We start from the raw sequence: 20,149 nt of genomic DNA, 5'->3' as shown, positions 1-20,149 counted from the left end.
ACGCAGTCAACGTAATTTCAGCAGATTCTGAAGCAGAGAAAAGCAGCTTTGCACTGATACGCACTTTACGGTGTAGGTATCATAACCATTCGGCCTGCAATAACTGCCCGGGGTCCTTTCGACTGAGGATAACGACACACTACGGTAGCCCCACTTGGACAAACTATGCAGCGTGGACATCTGCTTGGGCTCTACATTTTGTAATTTCACGTTTCATTCTGTAACCTAAAGTTCTTTTCCCTCATAAGTTGTGTCTGACATTATTCTTTGTAATGTTTACAGAGAGATTTTGCCACAAGCCACTTTGTAAAAAGATCTGTGGCTGTTAGAATGAACCTGCTGCTCCACACCAGCGAACCGTGTCTCTGAGCAGAGCAGCTGGAGTCTCGTAGCTTCGCTTTTGCAGGCTGGGAAGGTGCTTTGTTATAGTGTTCGGTCCCGAGAAGGATTCAGAACGCAGTCCGTTCGGCTGCCAATTCAGCTGATAATAATAATTATCATAATAAAAGCACGTATAGAAGATAATCTCGCTCTATGTCAGAGCTCTGTATGTTTACAACGGACCGCATAATATCGTCTTCTATGGTAGTTTAGTAATTTATCCAGACCAATCACTACCTGATACGTCATTGGACCAACGGACAGCTAATCACATAATGTGACGTCAGCACTACTCGAAGGACCCCGAACGGTTATTGAAGGCTGAATGGTTATAGTACCTACAATGGTAGTAAGGTCTTCACGTGTTATTTCGTGTCACCGGAGACAGCTCCGGTATTTAGGGTTAAGACAAAACTACAAAAAAATACCTAAAATATGAACTCCTCCACTGGATGACTATCAGCAGCATATCTGAATACGCTTCTTTTTGCTGTATTTTCTTTTTTTTTGCAGCACAGGAATCATGTTGTCCCTGTTACCACTCACCGAATGAAAAAAGGTGAAACAGACCTGAAAATGGTTCACATTGTAATCTTATCAGCTCTTCTTCCTCTTCTTTTTTTTTTAGATTTGCGAGTTATCAATGACTTGTCTTTTTCTGGTGTATTCTCTGCAGCCTTCTGCTCAGCAACAAAACACTTAGAAATGATGTGAAATAGCTGGAATGTGCGTGGACTTGGCTCTGAGCCAAAGAGACTGAAAGTGTTGAATCACCTGGATGGTCTAAAAGCAGATATAGCTCTACTGCAGGAGACCCATTTATCAAATTCTTTGGATCACCTTATGAGCTGCTTACAATTTCCAGTTATATACTCTGCCAGTTACAACTCCAAACAACGAGGAGTTGCTGTTTTAATTAATAAAAATCTTAATTTTACTCATAAGGATACAGTTACTGACCCAGAAGGCAGATTTGTAATCATTAATATATCCATTCAGAATAAGGACTTTTGTATAGTGAGTATTTATGGTCCTAATGTTGACGACTCTTCCTTCTTTCACAGATTCTTCACCTCACTCTCAGTTCACTCTGACTCCACAATCATTATAGGAGGAGACTTCAACCTTGTTTTGGACCCTGAACTTGACAGACTCAGCACAGCAGCAAATCAGCGTACATGGCGATCTGCAAGTATTCTAAAGCAGTACATGAATGATCTGGGTCTCTGCGACGCGTGGCGCTCATGTCACCCAAACACTAAAGGGTTCACCTTTTTTTCTCCAGTTCACTATTCACACTCCCGTTTGGACTATTTATTAATCAGTAACTCTCTTTTAAAAAATATTCAAAGCTCCAATATCCATCCAATTATTATCAGTGATCATGCACCAGTCTCTGTAAACATTTCTAGGGAAAAATCCACACCCTCTGGTACAACCTGGAGGTTTAATACGTCTCTGTTAAAGGACCAGGAATTTCTTGAATTCTTTAAAAAAGAGTGGGCAACCTTCTTAGACTTCAACAATACTCCAGACATCTCACCGTGCATTCTTTGGGAAACAGCAAAGGCAGTCATGAGAGGGAAAATCATTTCTTATTCAACGCACAAAAAACGCAAAGAGAAAGCAGATTTATTAGAATTAGAAAATAAAATCAAAACCCTGGAGACTGCTTATGCTGCTTCTGCACAGGAACACATTCTGAGAGATCTGAAAAATTTAAAGCTGCAGTTAAATGACATCATTAATAAACAAACACAATTTCAAATACAAAGGCTACGACTTGAAAGATTTGAAAACTCTAATAAATCTGGCAAATTTCTGGCTAATCAGCTTAAAATTAACAGAGAAAAATCATCAATCACCTCTATTATGGACCAAAGAGGAAATGTCACCCATGACCCGGTCAAAATTAATAACGCATTTGAAAACTTTTATAAAAACCTGTACACACCGCAGATCAATCCGTCAGAGCAAAGTATTGACTCATTTCTTAATAATGTAAACCTACCCAGGCTAAATGAGGATCAAATCACAAACTTAGATTCTCCGCTCTCGCCGTCTGAACTTCATGAAGCTCTGTTACTTATGCCCAATGGTAAAGCACCAGGGCCTGACGGCTTTCCTGCTGAGTTTTATAAAGAATTCTGGGAACAACTGGCACCAACATTTTATAAAACTGTCACATCTATTAATGAGAGCCAATCAATGCCACCTAACATGAACTCAGCCAACATAATTCTTCTTCTAAAACCAGACAAAGATCCCACTAGTCCTTCAAGCTATCGCCCTATTTCTCTAATCAATGCAGATGTAAAAATTATCTGCAAAGCACTAGCACAGAGAATAGAAAAAATCACTCCTCACATAATTCACTTCGACCAGACTGGATTCATCAAAGGCAGACACTCGGATGATAATGTCCGTAGACTAGTTAATATAATAGACTTTGCCACCATTGAAAACCAGGAAATGACTATACTATCACTGGATGCTGAAAAAGCCTTTGACAGAGTTAATTGGAAGTTCCTTATTGCTGCCCTCCAGAAGTTTGGTTTTGGAGAAGCATTCATCAATTGGATCAAAATATTATATCACAACCCCAATGCATCAGTTAGAACTAATAAACAGACTTCAAACAGGTTTTTTCTTGGAAGAGGAACCAGACAGGGCTGCCCACTCTCTCCTTCTCTTTTTGCTATATTCATTGAGCCTTTAGCTGCAGCAATAAGACAGAATGAGAGCATTATAGGAATAAAAACCAAACACAGCCATCATAAAATTAGTCTTTATGCGGATGACATATTACTGTTTTTAAGGAATTTACATTCTGTAAATGAAACAGCAATGATCATAAATGAATTCTCCTCCATATCAGACTATTCCATTAATTGGAATAAGTCTGTTTTATTACCACTCAACAGGAATATGGAACAAAGACTCACAATTCCAGTTAAAACAGGAAATATCAAATATCTGGGTATCTACTTTTCCCCCAAACTATCAGAACTGGTGCAGCTAAACCACACCCCATTACTGAAAAGCATACAGGACGATCTAACACGCTGGACCAACCTGCCTTTGTCCCTTATGGGCAAGGTAGCCACGGTTAAAATGAAAATCTTACCCAAGGTTAATTATCTCTTCTCAATGATTCCCACACAACCGCCATTAAAATGGTTCAAAACATTAGACTCATCCATATCAAGCTTTCTATGGAACAACAAACCTGCAAGAATTAGTCTAAAAACTTTAAAATCTGCAAAAAACTGTGGAGGATTAGAATTACCTAACTTCCACAAATACTTTCTTGCAAATAGATTACAATACATCTTAAAATGGTTAAAAAATAATCCAGAAACCAACTCATGGTTAGACTTGGAACAGGCGTTATGTGGAAAGATCAACCTGTCACAGCTACCATTTATTAGCCAAACAGTTAAAAAACAGGATTGTTTCAAAAGCATTAATATAAATGCCACCTTAACAGCCTGGTGGGAATTTCTCAAAATATCAAAATCATCAATTCAACCGTGCAAAATGACACCCATCTGGAACAACCCGGACATCCTTATTAACAAAAAAATGATTCACTTCCCAGCTTGGCAAGCAGGGGGCATAAAACAACTAGAGCACGTAATTATTGATAGAAGATTCATAACCCCCCAGGAACTTCAAGACAAACATGGAATAAATAACTTCTTGGAATATCAGCAACTTAAATCAAGTATTACTAAAAAGTATAAAATTAAAGACGACGATTTAAAGCTACCAGATGTAGTTACCACTCTGATTAATTTTTCAATGAATAGAACTCTCTCCAAAATATACAAACTTTTATGTAATTTAGATAACAATATTGCCCTTCCAACAAAAAAATGGGATGCAGATTTGAGCATCAGCACAGATGAAAGCTTCTGGTCAGAACTTTGTCTAAACACCTTTAAACTGACAAAAAGTCCAAATCTGCAGCTAATCCATCTCAAAACTCTTCACAGAATTTACTACACTGGACAGAGGATGTTCAAGATGGGTCTCAGTAACTCAGACATTTGCGAGCACTGTGATAATAATCTACCCGACAGCTACATGCACGCACTGTGGTTCTGCACTCCTGTCCAGGCTCTCTGGCAGCAGGTATGTGCCGATTTATCAGTCTGGCTTAAGGTTTCAATCACTGCCTCACCGTCACTTTGTGTGCTTGGTGACATGAGTGCCATCGATATAGAAGAAGGATTAGCATCTATCATTTTCATAACTCTTTGTATTGCCAAAAAAACTATTTTAATAAATTGGAAAAACAAGAAAAATATAAACATAAGTCAACACAGAAATCTGCTGTTTGATCATATCAGCTTGGAAAAAATGTCAGCCCAAAACTCAAGTAACTTTGAAAGAATTCAGTCTCTCTGGTCTCCTGTGGTTGACTCCATGACTTAGGGGGTGGGGGGCTTGGTCGTCGCTGCTCCTTGCCCTTCTGCCGTGGTTTGGGGTGGGGGTCTGGGGTTTCCGGTGCCTGGCGGGGGCGGTGGGGGGCTCCGTTGGTCGGGGGGTCGGGTCCGGTGCCTGGGTGGGGCGGGCTGGGGCGCTGCGTGGTCCTCTGGGCTTGGGTGTGGGGGTGCGTGGTGGGGGGGTGGGGTGGTGGTCTGGCTTGGCTTGGGGGGGTGGTCCCTTTGCCTGTGCTGGGGGGGGTTGGCGGGGGGCCCTGCTCGGGTGGGGGGGCCCAGCGGCGCCGGATGGGCTGCCCATCTGCACCTGGGGCTGGGATCGGCCCTTCCCTGGCTCTGGGACGGGACGGGACAACCCTCTCGGGGCCCCCGGTCGCTCTGGGTGTCACCCGCTTCGGCTGCGGGGTCTGGGGTGGGGTGGGGTGGGGGGCTTGTCAGCCCTGTCCTGTGGGGGGGCGTTCTGGGGGGGAGGGGGGGCCCATTATTAGTACGGGTCGGGGGGGCTAGCGGGTCGGGGTCTCCGCTGAGGCAATCAGTGGTTGCCTCGGCCGGTTGGCCTCCTCGGTCCCGTCGAGGCCTGACCAGAGCTCTTCTAGGGCCGGCGTCTGGGGGTGGGGGCCTGGGCTTGCTCCGGGGGGGGGCGACGCTTTCTGGCTCCTCTCTCTCTGTGTGGGGTGGGTGGTGCCGGGCCTGGGGTGTCGGCGCCTCCGGGGGTGGGCCCCTGGGCTGGGTGGCCCTGGCCCCTTTGCTGGGGGTGGGCTGGGGGACGGCTGTTTGACCACCGGGGGACAGTCTACCAGCTGTCCCCAACTTACCCCCTTCCTTATATAACCTCATATTAGGGTGAGGGGGTGGGGGGTCTAGCCTGCGATGCGCCTTGGGGGGGGGCTACTTGGGAGTGGCCCCCCTCCTATGGTTGCCGTATGGAGTGGGCCCCCCCTCTTTCGGTTTTATTTGCACCTTAGACATGTAGGGTCCTTGGTAGGGGGGGTGCTTGGACATCACTGCAAGCAAGCAGCAGATGTCCTCCTGGCACCCTACCCGCCAATTTTAACCGCACCTTAGACATTTAGGGCCCCTTGGTGTGGAGGGTGAGGGGACATCACTGTGAGTAATCAGGAGATGTCCCCTTAGTGCCCTACTCGCCAATTTTAACTGCACCCCCCTTAGTACACACACCCCTCCCCCTTCAATATATACATTCAAACATAAACACACACACATGCACACAAACACCCTCTCAAACACCCATACACGCACACACATTTTACAAGGAAGGTGGGACCTGGGTCCATCTGTCCCCTACCCCTTCCCTGGTGGGGGGTGCGGGCCCCTTGGCGATGGCGGCCGTGTCCCTTGGGTGCCGGCTCCCTGGGCCCGGCGGTGCTCTCTCCGCACGGTGGGGGGGTTCATATTACACCTGAGCCGGGGGTGTTCGTGTCCCTGGGGGGTGGGTCCTGGTCCTTGCCCCTGGGCGCTGGGCCCCGCCAAACTTCCAACATGGCCGAGCCTGGTCGGGCCATATTTATAACATCCCTTGTGGGCCGCCCTTTTTTCCCCGGGGTTCCCCCCTCCTGGGCGGGGGCGGCGGGCCCCTGCCTTGCTCCTACCTGGACCAACCGTGGGCCGGGTGGGTGGCTGCCTGGAGTGCGGAGCGGGTCTCCCTTGGGGGGTCCTGGCTCGTACCTGGGGTCGGGGCGGGGGGATGCCCGGAACTCCTGGGTGGTGGTGGGGTGCTCGTCTGGGGCTGTGGGCGTCCCTCTCCGGTGGGGCCCTGCGTTGGGCTCTTCCGGCGCGGCGGGGGGCTGCTTTCCTGGCTGGGCTGGGGCGGCGCTCTCTTTCCCTCTGCGCCTCCCTGCTCTCTGGCTCTGGGGGCCTCGCGGCGGTCCGGCTGGCCCTGGCCTGGGTGGCGGTCTTGGTCGCCCGGGGGGCGGTTGTTCCCTGCCTGTTCCCGTGTGGCGTTGGGGGAATTCCGGCTGCCGCTGCTGCTGCGGCGGGGGTATGGGTGTGGGGGTGGCTGGGCGCTCCTCCTCCTTCTTTTCAGATTCCACCATCCATTTTAGAAGAACATAAACACTCACCTGAGCACAGGTGTTAGCTCACCTTTGCACTAATAGTTTGCATGATTGAATGAATGAAAGATTTCACACTAGTTGGTTTAAAGGCATAGGTATGCGTTCGTGAACACTATCTGTTTTGTGTGCATGTTGACATGTGGACATTTTTGCGGCTAGCAGGTGTGTTGATAATATTTGAGTGTGTGTGAACAGGCCCCGCCCTTTTTGTACTACATTTGAACCGTACCGTAACGATAAACAACCAGTAAACCTGTCTGCTCTATGCTGCTTCATGGTCTTACCCCCCTTCCCCTCCTATTATCACCCTCCTACCCCCCCCTCTCTCTAACGTCCCTCTCTCTTCTTCCCCTCTTTCCTTTTCCGTCCGGTCCAACACCAAAGATTTTCAGACATGATTGAAATTAATAAAGTTTGGCCTCAATTACAAAAGGGGTTTATTCAGACATACCTTTGGTTTGTCTGAAGATGAATAACCCCTCTTGTTAAAATAAAATATGTCCAACACAAGAGGCCCTCAGCTCTCATCTGTTTGCCTAGCTGTTGGACAGGACAAGTTAAAAAAAAAAGAAAAAAAAAAAAAAAAAAAAAAAAAAAAAAAAAAAAGAAATGATGTGAAAACAAACACAACACTGGGAGAACAATCTGAAAATACCAGAGGATTTTTCTGGTGAAAATTTCACCTTTTATAAAATTTACTTTATCTAAAAAAAACGCAGAAATATATCTTTACAGTAAATGTTAACAGTTGATATAGAGCAGCGCTAAAACAGGGGTTACTAAAGGCCGTGCCACACAGCCACTACGTACAATTTGATCATTTTCCGCATATGAAATTTCGGTCTTTCGTGACTCATGCGTGATATATGTGATTCATGAATGTTTCTTGTGTTTGTCATTCGTTGTTGTACGCCAACGTTCAAAATTTTGGGTCAGTTGAAAACTAAGCAGTTTGTGTATTTTACGTCATTTCTACCCAATTCCATACATTTTATGTAATTGTGTGTAATTTTTGTGAGATGCTTCTGCAAATTTGTGGTTTTCCACAACCGTTCCACGTATGTCTAATGCACTTATACCAATGTACCACCAAAGTATAACTTTATATCATGTATACGGCGCAAATATTCTGTTAAAATTGCATAATAATGAATTGGATATAAATAGCGCAATGATCACACCCGGTTCATGTTCTACGTTGATTTAAATGCTCTTTGCGTGGTTCATTTGTGATACATTTCTGAAAATTTCATGTAAAGACCAAAACTTTTCTCACTTTTTCCACGTATTTTTACGTATGAGCAATTTTCATCTGTGCGATATGCACAAAATGTACGTATGTGACATTTGCTTTAGAACCGTTTTTATTATTGTCAAGATTCAAGCTCAATACATTTGGTAAATTATTTAAACGTTTGTATTTTTCTGGCTTTTAAAAAAAAAAAGGTTTCTTTAAACCTGCTCACCTGGAAGTAAAAGAAGGCTTGACCAAACCAGTAGTGCATGATGGTCGTCTGAGCTGCATCGTAGTGGAGCTTCTTCCAGATGAACTGGGCCATGAGAGTTTGGATCAACAGGCAGCAGCAGAGGACAGGCAGGTTGTGAGCTCGAAACAGGAGTGAAACCAACAGAACCAGGCCGCTGTAAATCTCCCATAATCCCCTGCTTTTTAACTTGGAGTCTGTTGTGATGATTTGAGATCGCAGGAGGTCCTTGGTGCCGGAGAAGAGGATCCCCAGGACAAAGACATAAACAAAGCGGGCCTCCACTGTTCCCCTGAAATATAGGAAAAACATTTAACAGGGTTTAGAAAAAATAAGAGGAATCCAGTCTAATGTTGCTTGAAAAGGCAATTTCAGTTTCTTGAATCCTTGAGTAGATCTATATTTAAAAAACATTCGGGTATTTTTATATTTTTAGGGTATTTTAAATATTTTTAAATATTCGATATTTTTAAATATTTTGACCACTCGTCACATAAGTAATCTAGGACACCCACACACATTTTGTGAGCTGAATGACTTGATCTTTTTTTTTTTTAAACGTAAAAATACATTTAAGAGTTCAAATTCCACAAAAACATATTTGTGAGAGAGACTAAAAAAACGTCTGCTTGAAAAGAAAAATTATCAAAAAGAGAAAGAAGGCAAATTCATCTAGTAACTCCCATTGATCAAAACGCAAACACGGCTAACACGCCCACCATCCAGTACTTGACTGCTGCATAAAAAATAAGAGGCATTCTTACAGCATTTTCAGAGTTCACTACTTTAATTTTACATCCTGACAGGATCGCTCATGACTCATGAGCAGTCCTTCATTCAGCATGCAGTGTGTCAATGTAACATTCATTATTGATGCTGGGAGACTGGAAAAAGAGTGAATAGCCAGAGGAAAACTGTCTCTAACCTAATCATCAGTCTGTCGTAGTGTCTGCGTTTCTATAGCTGTGAGATGCGTGTTGAAAAGTATCCTTTAAAGAAATCTTTATTTAGGCACTGAATCTGCCTCTTCTAGATGTGATTGTGCTGGGATTGCTTGTATCTAAAGACTTGATTATGTTTGGTGCTTTTAGATGATGGGAGGGAAGAGATCCAGAATTTAGTTTTTTTATACTAAGTCATAATATAAACATAACTACAGTGAAAGGTCAGATGGAAAATAAAGAGACTAGAAAAAGTGACTAGAAAAAGCTACATCATTTGCTGCCTTTGAACCTCCCCCAAAAATCCCCCCAAAAGTGAAGTCAATGTATAAAAGTTTCAAGTTGAACTTTTACTAAAAGTCCTGATGTTAACGTATACATGACTAAAAAAGTGCAGAGTATAGTGCAGGGGTGTCAAACTCATTTTGGTTCGGGGGCCACATTCAACCCGTCTGATCTCAAGTGGGCCGGACCAGTGACATAAAAGCAAAATAACAGCATTGCTTTAGTTTTTTACTCAGTTGGAAAAAATGCCTCAACCAACATAGTAGCCTAATCACTTGGGGCCAATGGATTTCAAATAAAATTAATTTCAATTAAAGAAAAGTTGGTCTATTCAAATTAATACAGACTGAATATTTTACATCTGACACTGAAGCAATCCAAAAACTTTTCTTTATGGTGAGTCTCTTAGTGGTGCTGAATGTCATATTCTTTGAACACTGCAACCTGTTGATGACATACAAAGCATTTGGGTTTTGCATTCAGCTTCGTGAAAGAAAGAAACAATTCTGTCCATTTTCCTGGAAAGCTCTTCACTCCACTTCACTTTTGACAACATTTTGGTCATTAGGGTGTCGCTAATGATCATCCTTATAGCAAGATGACAGCGGTAAGGCTCACAGGGAACCAAAGTGCATCTTACCCAGATGCAGAGCTGTTATGTTTCGCTTTTGGCACGTGCAGAGATATGCTGTTTTACCTGTTTTGCCTTTCCTTTGCTCCCCCTAGTGGCGGAATTGCACATTTCAGTTATTTCTTTAAAAAAATCATAACTCGCCACAGGAATGGACTAGAAACTTGCTTCCTTTTTTAATCATCCTTATGATTTTTACTCTTCATGTGTGGGCCGGACTAAACGACCTGGCGGGTCGGATACGGCCCGCGGGCCGTATGTTTGACACCCCTGTTATAGGGCAAAGTATAAAAAACTTTTAAGGTACTGATTTCTCCAGATAGACCCATTTGAGATGCTTTTCTGTCGAGCTGAAGGTGTTGGCCGTTTGCAAAGTGTTTGGTAGCACAGACAGAATGAAAGAGTCTGCCTGCTGCTGCAGTTTTAACAAACTCAAACATCTGATGCAGTGGGTAAAGACTCCCTCCAGAATGGATATAGATGTTTATGACTATTGTTACCCTTGTTCTAACAACTTTAACACTCCACATTAATTATTAGAAAATCTTGTTTTTAATAACTGATGCACCTTGTAGCAGTTGCAAATGAATAAATACTGTTTTTATAAAATAATGCAATGTTTATATATTTGTTGTGAATTATTTAGTTATTATTATTGTTATTATTGATTTTCTTAAGCCTTTCAGAGTAAACTATAACCCTCTATATGATAATATATTACCTTTGGCACACTAAAGAATGATTTATTTATGAGATACGAGTTATTTTCCTAAGTTCTTTTCTAACCCGGAAGCAAAACGACCCGATTTTTTGAGGCACTGTCGTTCGCTCCGAGTTGGGTAGCGGCCTTGTTATGACAACCTAGAGCCGGCCTCATTCGCGCTTCTGCGTGGTGTCGCCCACGAAAACAACATCCCAACTTTTCCAAAGACTGTTGTTCATACTGTACATATCAAAGGAAAGTGTTTTTGCCGTCCACCGCTAGCTCCGTGCAGAAAGTGAGCTGCGACATGCAGCTTCTCAGTCCATGTTTCTATTACAGTCCTTGCTGAAAGTTTCCTTCTGGCCAAATAATTGTCCACCTTCAATTCTTCAGATCATCTGAAGAAGGCCCAAGATGGAGAAATAACCTTCAGGGACTGAAATCCCTCCAAAAAGGTCTGAATTTAACTGAACTGAATCATAATAATTCAGACAGAAGCAGCTTTAGTTAAAGTCAAATACAGTTTAACTGGGCAATAATTAACTGTATTTAAATAAATAGTTTGCACCTTATTCTTTCCGTGAATATGTGCTAAAGAAACCCTCTACAAAAGCTGCACCTTAACACTAATATTTAGGCATATAGATAATGTTGTTTAATTGGAATTAATCTAAAGTCAAGTTATTCCATTTTATTTGGAAAATAACTGTCAAAAATGGGCTCCTAAACTGTTTATCCTGTACTGCTGAATATTTTTTTTCTTATTCTCAGATTATCAAAATAAATGACTACATTCACTTCCAAAGTGCAGCAAGGCTTTACAGGTCAGAGCTCTTTAAAATGCAGAACGCTGCTTTTAAGGGCGTAAAACTGTAATTGGATAATGCGTTTAATGCTCAGGTCTTTATCAATCTACATAAAGGTGTTGGAGCTGACCGAGCGAGCAGCATTTAGTCGATATTGTGTTAAGCGAAGCAGCACAGAGAAGAAAATGTCCTCTTTGTTTTGTTAGGGGTGAAGTTAGACTTCATTTCAAATGAAAAAGAAGGTATAATTTATAATAATATATCCCAACCTTTTTAACCAAATACTTGTAATAACATTAACAAGCTGGTCTCACTAAATCCTTCAACTGATTTGGTAATAAACGCTCTCATACTGAAGGCTGATCTGCTGCAAACCTAATATTTATCATGATATTTAGGCTCAAATGTATTTTTTGTCATAGCACTAACTAACTAACTAACTAACTAACTAACTAAGTAACTAACTAAATAACTAACTAACCAAAACTTGTAACAATTCACTAATGAGTTGAATACCACACATCTTGATGCATTCTTGTTGTCTTTCCCATGAAAAAGAACATTTGAAATGTAATATCATTTACAAATAATTCTAAAACTAAAAGATGTACATAGAAAAAAATACTGAGAAATGTGTGAAGCAAATAAAATAAAATAAAAACATTCAAGGCAAATCCAAGGTGGCCTCCTGTCGTACATGAATAGAAAAAAACTAAATCAGTACTAATTGTTCTTTAGAATGAGTGTTTTTAAACCCTTAAAAATGTGAGCATCTGGGAAAAACCTTAAGAAGCCAAACTTTTCATTTGTGCATTCTACAAATTCTCTAAAGGAACAAAGATTTATTCATTCACATTCACACCTAAGGGGCAATTTTGTCATCAATTAACCTATGAAGCATGTTTTTAGGACTGTGGGACAAAGCCGGAGAAAACCCACACATGGCTGAGGAGAACATGCAAACATCCCTGGCGGGATTCGAACCCGGGCTTCCTCACTATGAGAAAAAGGATGCTAACCACTACACCAGCCCTGGATTACACCTAGAAGCCTTTTTCAGTTTCAGTTATAAAGGATTCAGAGTAAAAGTATAAATTGATAAATAACACATTTTCAATTTATTTTCTATTCAAGGCTTCATTTCATATTATCTAGAAATATTTAAATGAATCATCTCCCCTAAAGTGATCTTTAGTTAACTTTTATGAATCAATATATTTTATTTACCGGTAATTTGAAAGTCAAGAGCAAATAGAAGGGCCGCACCAAAGTTTCTTTTTTTCATTTACCCAATGGATAATGGGTAAAAAATGGGGGAATTCTACTGCAATTTAGTTAAAAAATTAAACTAAACGTTTGAACTTTCACTGCCCGGGGAAAAATCTTAATTATGTTCTTTTAAAACTTGTTGAGATGAAATCAGGAGTGAAGGATGTAATGCTTCGCCTGAACATACCTGCATGAGAAGATTTAATACGTGGAATCCAATTAACATTTGTAGGGTGGAAAGCCCCCTAAACGTTGTTTACGCTTAAAAAAAAACAAAAAAAACAAAAGCTGCTCCCAAGCATGACTGAAGGCAGTCACGCAGCGAAGGGAATGAAAGACGGCGGGTGACCCTGAAGGAGTGGAGCCAGTATTGGACACATGTATTATTAATCAGTGAGTTTAATGAAAACCTGTTCCAACAGAGGAAATGAAGTAATATGTTCCAGCCGACGCCACTCTTTATTATTCAAAACTGCTCTAACAATACAGCTGGGATTGCATTTATTATTATTTTACAGAGTGTGAATCTACGTGCAAAGAGTGATGAGACGCTGCTGTGCAAAACACATGACAGGAAGTGTGATAAATGTAGCTAGAGGTCTGCAGCTTTTTGTTTTACAACCCTGTGGGTTTAACTAGTTCTAACACACAGCCGTGACAAAATCCGAATGCTCAAAGGGACTCCAGTTGCTCTGACACTTCAACATGCACCAGCCGTCCCCTCCAGTTTACGCAAAAGAAAAACTACTTTTATTAGCATAATCTCTGGAGCTGCAGCCTTCAGAAGACGGCTGATGGGACACTACTGCCATCCATCACTTTCATTAAACTCTTTTTTTCTCCGAGTCGGGGGAATAATGCGTCATGTGTGATTTCTATCCAATAGTGAAAATGATTCCTGCATCCCATCTTACTCCTTTCCTGTCAAACCCTTCTGCCCACATGGCCTGGAAAAGATACAAAGAGATGTGAGGGCATGCTGGGAGTTCTAATAACCCGTTAATTCTTTTCGCTTGTTTGCGTATTTTATCTAGGGACGACCTGATCGGGTTTTCTTTGGCCCCGATTCGATTCCAAGTCTTCTGATTCAGAGGTGTGCCGATACCGAGTCCTGATCCAATACCTTTGTAATACATTTAAAAAAAATGAACACTTAATTTTTTTTATCAACTTCTTTATCCTTTAACCTTTAAACAGAGCACTTATGTTAAGTAGTTTAAACAATAAAGTAAAAATAGTGCAACTATCAATGATTAAAAAACATTTAACTATTAACTAGTAAAAATAGGTGATAATTAGTCATGCGGGAAAAGTTTGGTGACAGTTTTAGGAGCATGAGTTTCAGAGCAGTGTTTTTCAACCGTGGCACACTAGTGTGCCGTGAGATATGATCAGGTGTGCCGTGGGAAATTACCCATTTTCACTGATCTAAAAACATTTACTATCTCCAGGATATCAGCTCTGTGTTCATCCAAACCGGCCCTGATAAAACACTGAGTAGTTTGGAATATGAAAGATCATAAAATACTTTTTTTTCTGTTTTTTTGATTCTATTTAAGACATTTGGATAAGAATGACGGTATCGCGATTTAGTTGCAGCTACAGCTGTTTTTGGAAAAGTACCGCCCCTTTAACTGTCTCCACCAATCATTCTTGGAGGCTTAATCATACGTCATCTGTCTGACCAATCAGAAGTGGTTAAAGTCTTCACTTCTTTGTTCTGATTCTGCTCATAAAGTCTCTCAGTTCCAACAAAAATACCAGCTAAAGCTCGTCTTTAGCGGTGTAGCTTTCCGCGGGATCCGGTATCAGACCGTGGAAAAAGTGATCAAAATAATAGAGACGCGAGTCTGCCCGGCATCGGCGTCAGTTTAAGCACTACATCTCCCATGATGCATTGTGTTAAAGTGACAGTATCTCTGCGCTACAATGAGTCTTCCCTGTTAAACGTCTTGAAACAACAATGGACACACATCAAACAATTTTTAAAACTTCTTGATGAAATCAGAGGTAAACAGCTTAGGTTTGTGTTTATATTAACAGCCAAACGTCCCAGAGTTTGGTCCAAGTCATCTTTCTAACTGAAACACTTTTTATAATAGTGTCTGGATTGAAGGACAAATTTGCTTTCAGACTTTAGTCACTTTTGAAAGATGAAAAGTTAAGCTTAAATAGAAGTAATAACATTTAAGAAACAGGATGAAGGTGAAGTGGCCAACAGACCCAAATACACTAAATTGAAACAATTCAATCGTCTAAAAAGAAATTTGAGAGAGGTTATTGACTGCAAAGTGGTGGTAGGAGAGAGTGTAGCCAGACAGCACCGCATGGTGGTGTGTAAGATGACCCTGGAGGTCAGGAAGAAGAAGAGAGGGAAAACAGAAAAGAAGACCAAGTGGTGGAAGCTACAGAATGAAGAAACTTGTGAGGAATTTAGGCAGAAGTTGAGACAGGGTCTGGGTGGTCAGGATGAGCTTCCAGAGGACTGGGAAACTACAGCAGAGATTATCAGGGAAACAGGTAGGAAGGTGCTAGGTGTGTCATCTGGAAAGAGGAAAGACGGTAAAGAGACTTGGTGGTGGAATGAGGAAGTACAGGAATGCGTCCAGAGGAAGAGGTTGGCTAAAAAGAAGTGGGATGTAGAAAGGACTGAGGAAGGTAGACAGGAGTACAAGGAAGCGCAGCGTAGAGTGAAGAGAGAGGTGGCAAAGGCCAAACAGAAAGCTTACGATGAGCTATATGACAGGTTAGACACAAAGGAAGGAGAGAAGGACTTGTACAGGCTAGCCAGACAGAGAGACAGAGATGGGAAGGACGTGCAACAGATAAGGGTGATTAAGGACAGAGATGGAAAGGTGCTAACAACCCAGGAGAGTGTACAGAAAAGATGGAAGGAGTATTTTGAGGAGCTGATGAACGTGGAAAATGACAGGGAAAGAAGGGAGGAAGATGTGGTTGTTGTGGAGCAGGAAGTAGCAGAGATTGGAAAGGATGAGGTTAGGAAGGCTCTGAAAAGGATGAAGAGCGGAAAGGCCGTTGGTCCTGATGACGTTCCTGTGGAGGTATGGAAGTGCTTAGGAGAGGCAGCAGTGGAATTTCTAACAAGGTTGTTCAATAGGATTCTAGAGAGTGAGAAGATGCCTGAGGAATGGAGGAGAAGCGTTCTGGTTCCGATCTTTAAGAACAAGGGTGACACGCAGAACTGCAGCAACTATAGAGGAATAAAGTTGATGAGCCACACAATGAAGCTGTGGGAAAGAGTAGTGGAAGCCAGGCTTAGGAAGAAGGTGGAGATCTGTGAGCAGCAGTATGGTTTCATGCCCCGTAAGAGCACCACTGATGCCATTTTTGCTTTGAGAATGTTGATGGAAAAGTACAGAGAAGGTCAGAAGGAGCTGCATTGTGTGTTCGTAGATTTAGAGAAGGCGTATGACAGGGTGCCGAGGGAGGAGCTGTGGTACTGTATGAGGTCGTCTGGAGTGGCAGAGAAGTATGTCAGAGTAGTTCAGGACATGTATGAGAGAAGTATGACGGTGGTGAGATGTGCTGTAGGTCAGACAGAGGAGTTCAAGGTGGAGGTGGGACTACACCAAGGATCAGCTTTGAGTCCTTTTTTGTTTGCTATGCTGATGGACAGGCTGACAGATGAGGTAAGACAGGAATCTCCCTGGACAATGATGTTTGCGGATGACATTGTAATTTGCAGTGAGAGTAGAGAGCAGGTGGAGGAACAGCTAGAGAGGTGGAGGTTTGCTCTGGAAAGAAGAGGCATGAAGGTCAGTCGTAGTAAGACAGAATACATGTGTCTGAACGAGAGGGATCAAGGTAGAAGCGTTAGGTTACAGGGGGCTGAGGTGAAGAAGGTGCAGGAGTTTAAGTACTTGGGGTCAACAGTTCAGTGTGATGGGGAGTGTGGAAAAGAGGTGAAGAGGCGAGTGCAGGCAGGTTGGAGCGGTTGGAGGAAAGTGTCAGGAGTGTTGTGTGACAGAAGAGTGCCAGCAAGACTCAAAGGAAAGGTGTACAAGACAGTGGTGAGACCAGCTCTGCTCTATGGGTTAGAGACGGTAGCAGTGAGACAGAGACAAGAGGCTGAGATGGAGGTAGCGGAGATGAAGATGTTGAGGTTCTCCTTAGGAGTGACCAGGTTAGACAGGATAAGGAACGAGTACATCAGAGGGACGGCTCATGTTGCCTGTGTTAGCGACAAAGTCAGAGAAGCCAGACTGAGATGGTTTGGACATGTTCAGAGGAGGGATAGTGGATATATTGGTAGAAGGATGTTGGAGATGGAGCTGCCTGGCAGGAGGGCAAGAGGACGGCCAAAGAGGAGATACATGGATGTCTTAACAGAGGACATGAAGTTGGCTAATGTTAGGGTAGAAGATGTCCATGATAGAGTGAGGTGGAAAAGGATGATTCGCTGTGGCGACCCCTGATGGGAAAAGCCGAAAGAGAAAGAAGAAGAAAAAGAAATAAAATATTTTTGTTAAAGTTTTTAAAGACTTCATCTTTGATTAAGACAAAAGAAAAACTAATAAAACTTCAATATGTTCACTTTTTGTGTAGCTACAGAAAACAAATTTAATGTTAGTTTTTTTTGTAAAATTTATCAAACATATTGTGATCATATTGTTAAAAAATTACAGTTGCCTTCGCAAAATAAAAAAATAAATAAAAAAAATAAATCATTATTTAGAAAGAATTTGTTTTTTTGTGAGGTTACATAAAATTGCATGTTAAAAAACAACTACCAGGGTAAAATGTCAAATAATTTAGTTGAAAATTATTACTGAAAACTAACTTAAATTTTATTACAACTTTTAGAAAAAACAGCTACAACTTCCAGCTTTTTCCGCCACAATTATCACAAAAATGCACGAGATCATGGAGGGACTGTACATCAATACAGACTATAGAGTTTCTCCTTTTTTAATTTTTGGATGCTGGTGTGCCGCAGGATTTTTGTTATAAAGTGTGCCTTGGCTCAAAAAAGGTGGAAACACACTGCTTCAGAGACATTGAACACTTTTGATCATACACATCTCCAATAAAAATTCCTAAAAACTAAAAATGATTTTCTTCCAAAATCATTGTAGCATACATTTGTTGAGTATTCCTGACTAGCTCGAATCCATATAACCATTAATAGTTTTTTTTTTATTCTATCAATTTTTTTAGCTGTTATATTCTCAGTTTAAATCTCATAAAATTATAATATATATTATTCTTTTTAAATGCTTTCGTAGATCTTTACATTAAGAAAAGCCACTGGAGACACTTTCGGTCTGTTTGAAACTTTTTTTTTTGGTCTAATCTGTTTTATTGAGCCCCAGAAATACAAAACATGTACAAAAACAAAGGCAAATGTCAGAAATTTTTCAAACAATGATCTTTTTTTCTTCTTCTACGTGCAAGTAGTGATGTAAAGCAATGATGTGTTTATTTAGTTTCCTTAGAGTACCGGTAAATTGCTTTCTATCTGTGATGCCAAATACTGTAAAGCCATGGCTGATTTGGGTTGAAGATCAATTTTGACATGTTTTAAAAATGTCAGACCAGTAAGATGTCAGAGATGGACAGAGCCAGAACATGAGTGTTAGGTCAGCAGGGTTATAATGGCATCTATCACAGCTGCATTCTACATTAGGCTAGATCTTTGCTAGTCTTGCTTTGGAGTAGTGGATGCGAAATACAACTTTTAATTGGATTAAGTTTAATTTTTTATTTTGCGCAGGAGGAGCTGCCACTTACTCTCAGTAAAGCATCATTCCAGATGTCGTCCTTCAAAGCCAGTTCCTCCCCCAACTCATTCACCCAGGTTGCCCTGATTTTTTACAGGATTTGTGTGTTTTTAAGGAAGTTATATGATCATATATTCTCGAGATAAATCTTCTTAAATGTACTTGGGTTTTTAAAAGTGCTTCTATACCTGGGCGTGACTGCATATGTGGAGTCTGAGTCGTGACACTGAAGGAAGTGGCGAATTTGGAAGTAACGCCATAGGCTAGACTGGGGGACATTAAACTTATGTGAAACATCATCTATGTAAGCATAGAAGGAGTTTATGTACCGGTACATGTCTTTAAAAAGATTAATACCTTCCTTTTCCCAGGGAATGAAACCAGAGTCCAGCCTAGCATGGGGAAAGAGATGATTAATGTGTGAAGGGCTTAAATGAAGGAGATCCCTGCAGTCAAAGTTCCGTCTAAACTGAAGCCATATTTTAAGAGTATTTATGATGACGGGGTTATTATTTATTATTATTTAGTCTATTTAAGGGCAGAGAGAGACAAGTCAGAGGTGACCAGAGCTCGGAGAGACATTAAGATGCAAGATGCAGCTTCAAGAAGGCAACAGTGGAAATCAGGAGTGTGAAGCCAATGGATGATATTCTTTACATTTGAAGCCCAGCAATGGTAGCAAAAATTGGGAAACCACCTGGATTTTTAGACCTCTGTAGCAATTCAAGCTGTATACTAGGCTTCCTTCCATCCCATATAAATGAGAAAAATGAGAAAAGCCCTATCAAGAGATTTTAAAAACAATTTAGGGATGTAGAGTGGGATACACTGGAAAAGGTAAGGAAATATGGGGAGTACAGTTGTTTTAATGAAATTAACCTTCCCTGCCGTGGATAGGTGAAGAGTTCTCCACTTTTTTAGGTCTAATGTAGTCTTTTTTTGGATAGAGATGCTGCATATCTCTTGTAATATTGATATCCAAGCATTTAAAGCCATTTGTGGATATTTGGAATACTAATGCACCGTCATTTTTTTTGGAGAGCCAGATCGTTAACAGGATAACATTAACTTTTCCTTAAGTTCAATTTGTACCCAGAGAAAGCCAAAAATTTTCTAAAAGCATGAATTATATGGGTGAAGTTTAGAATGGGGTCTGACATATATGACAATAAATCATCTGAATACAAAGATACTCTATGTTCCTTTTGTGTCGTGATCAGTTTATGACATGCTGACTTCTAGTAGAGTATTTATCTGTAATAATAACATTGAAATATATAATGTTGATCATGATAAAGAGAATAAAACAAATATCTGATCACATGATTGAATCGTTACATCCCAAATTTTATTATATGTGTCAAGTAATACTAGAGTTTTTCTGA

General features: G+C 41.3%; 1 protein-coding gene across 1 annotated transcript in view; it reads right to left on the bottom strand.

Moving 5' to 3' along the window:
• pigg (phosphatidylinositol glycan anchor biosynthesis class G) overlaps nucleotides 1-20,149 on the bottom strand; it is a 92,475-nt gene that overhangs the window by 11,710 nt on the left and 60,616 nt on the right. Inside the window, exon 11 of the mRNA XM_011480497.3 lies at nucleotides 8,371-8,680. Coding sequence (XP_011478799.2) covers nucleotides 8,371-8,680 — 310 coding nt within the window. The remainder of the gene's footprint in view (nucleotides 1-8,370; nucleotides 8,681-20,149) is intronic.

The sequence above is a fragment of the Oryzias latipes genome, chromosome 10, assembly GCF_002234675.1.
Source record: "Oryzias latipes chromosome 10, ASM223467v1".
Taxonomy (NCBI): Eukaryota; Metazoa; Chordata; class Actinopteri; order Beloniformes; family Adrianichthyidae; genus Oryzias; species Oryzias latipes.
This window is presented reverse-complemented; position numbering and strand designations above follow the sequence as displayed.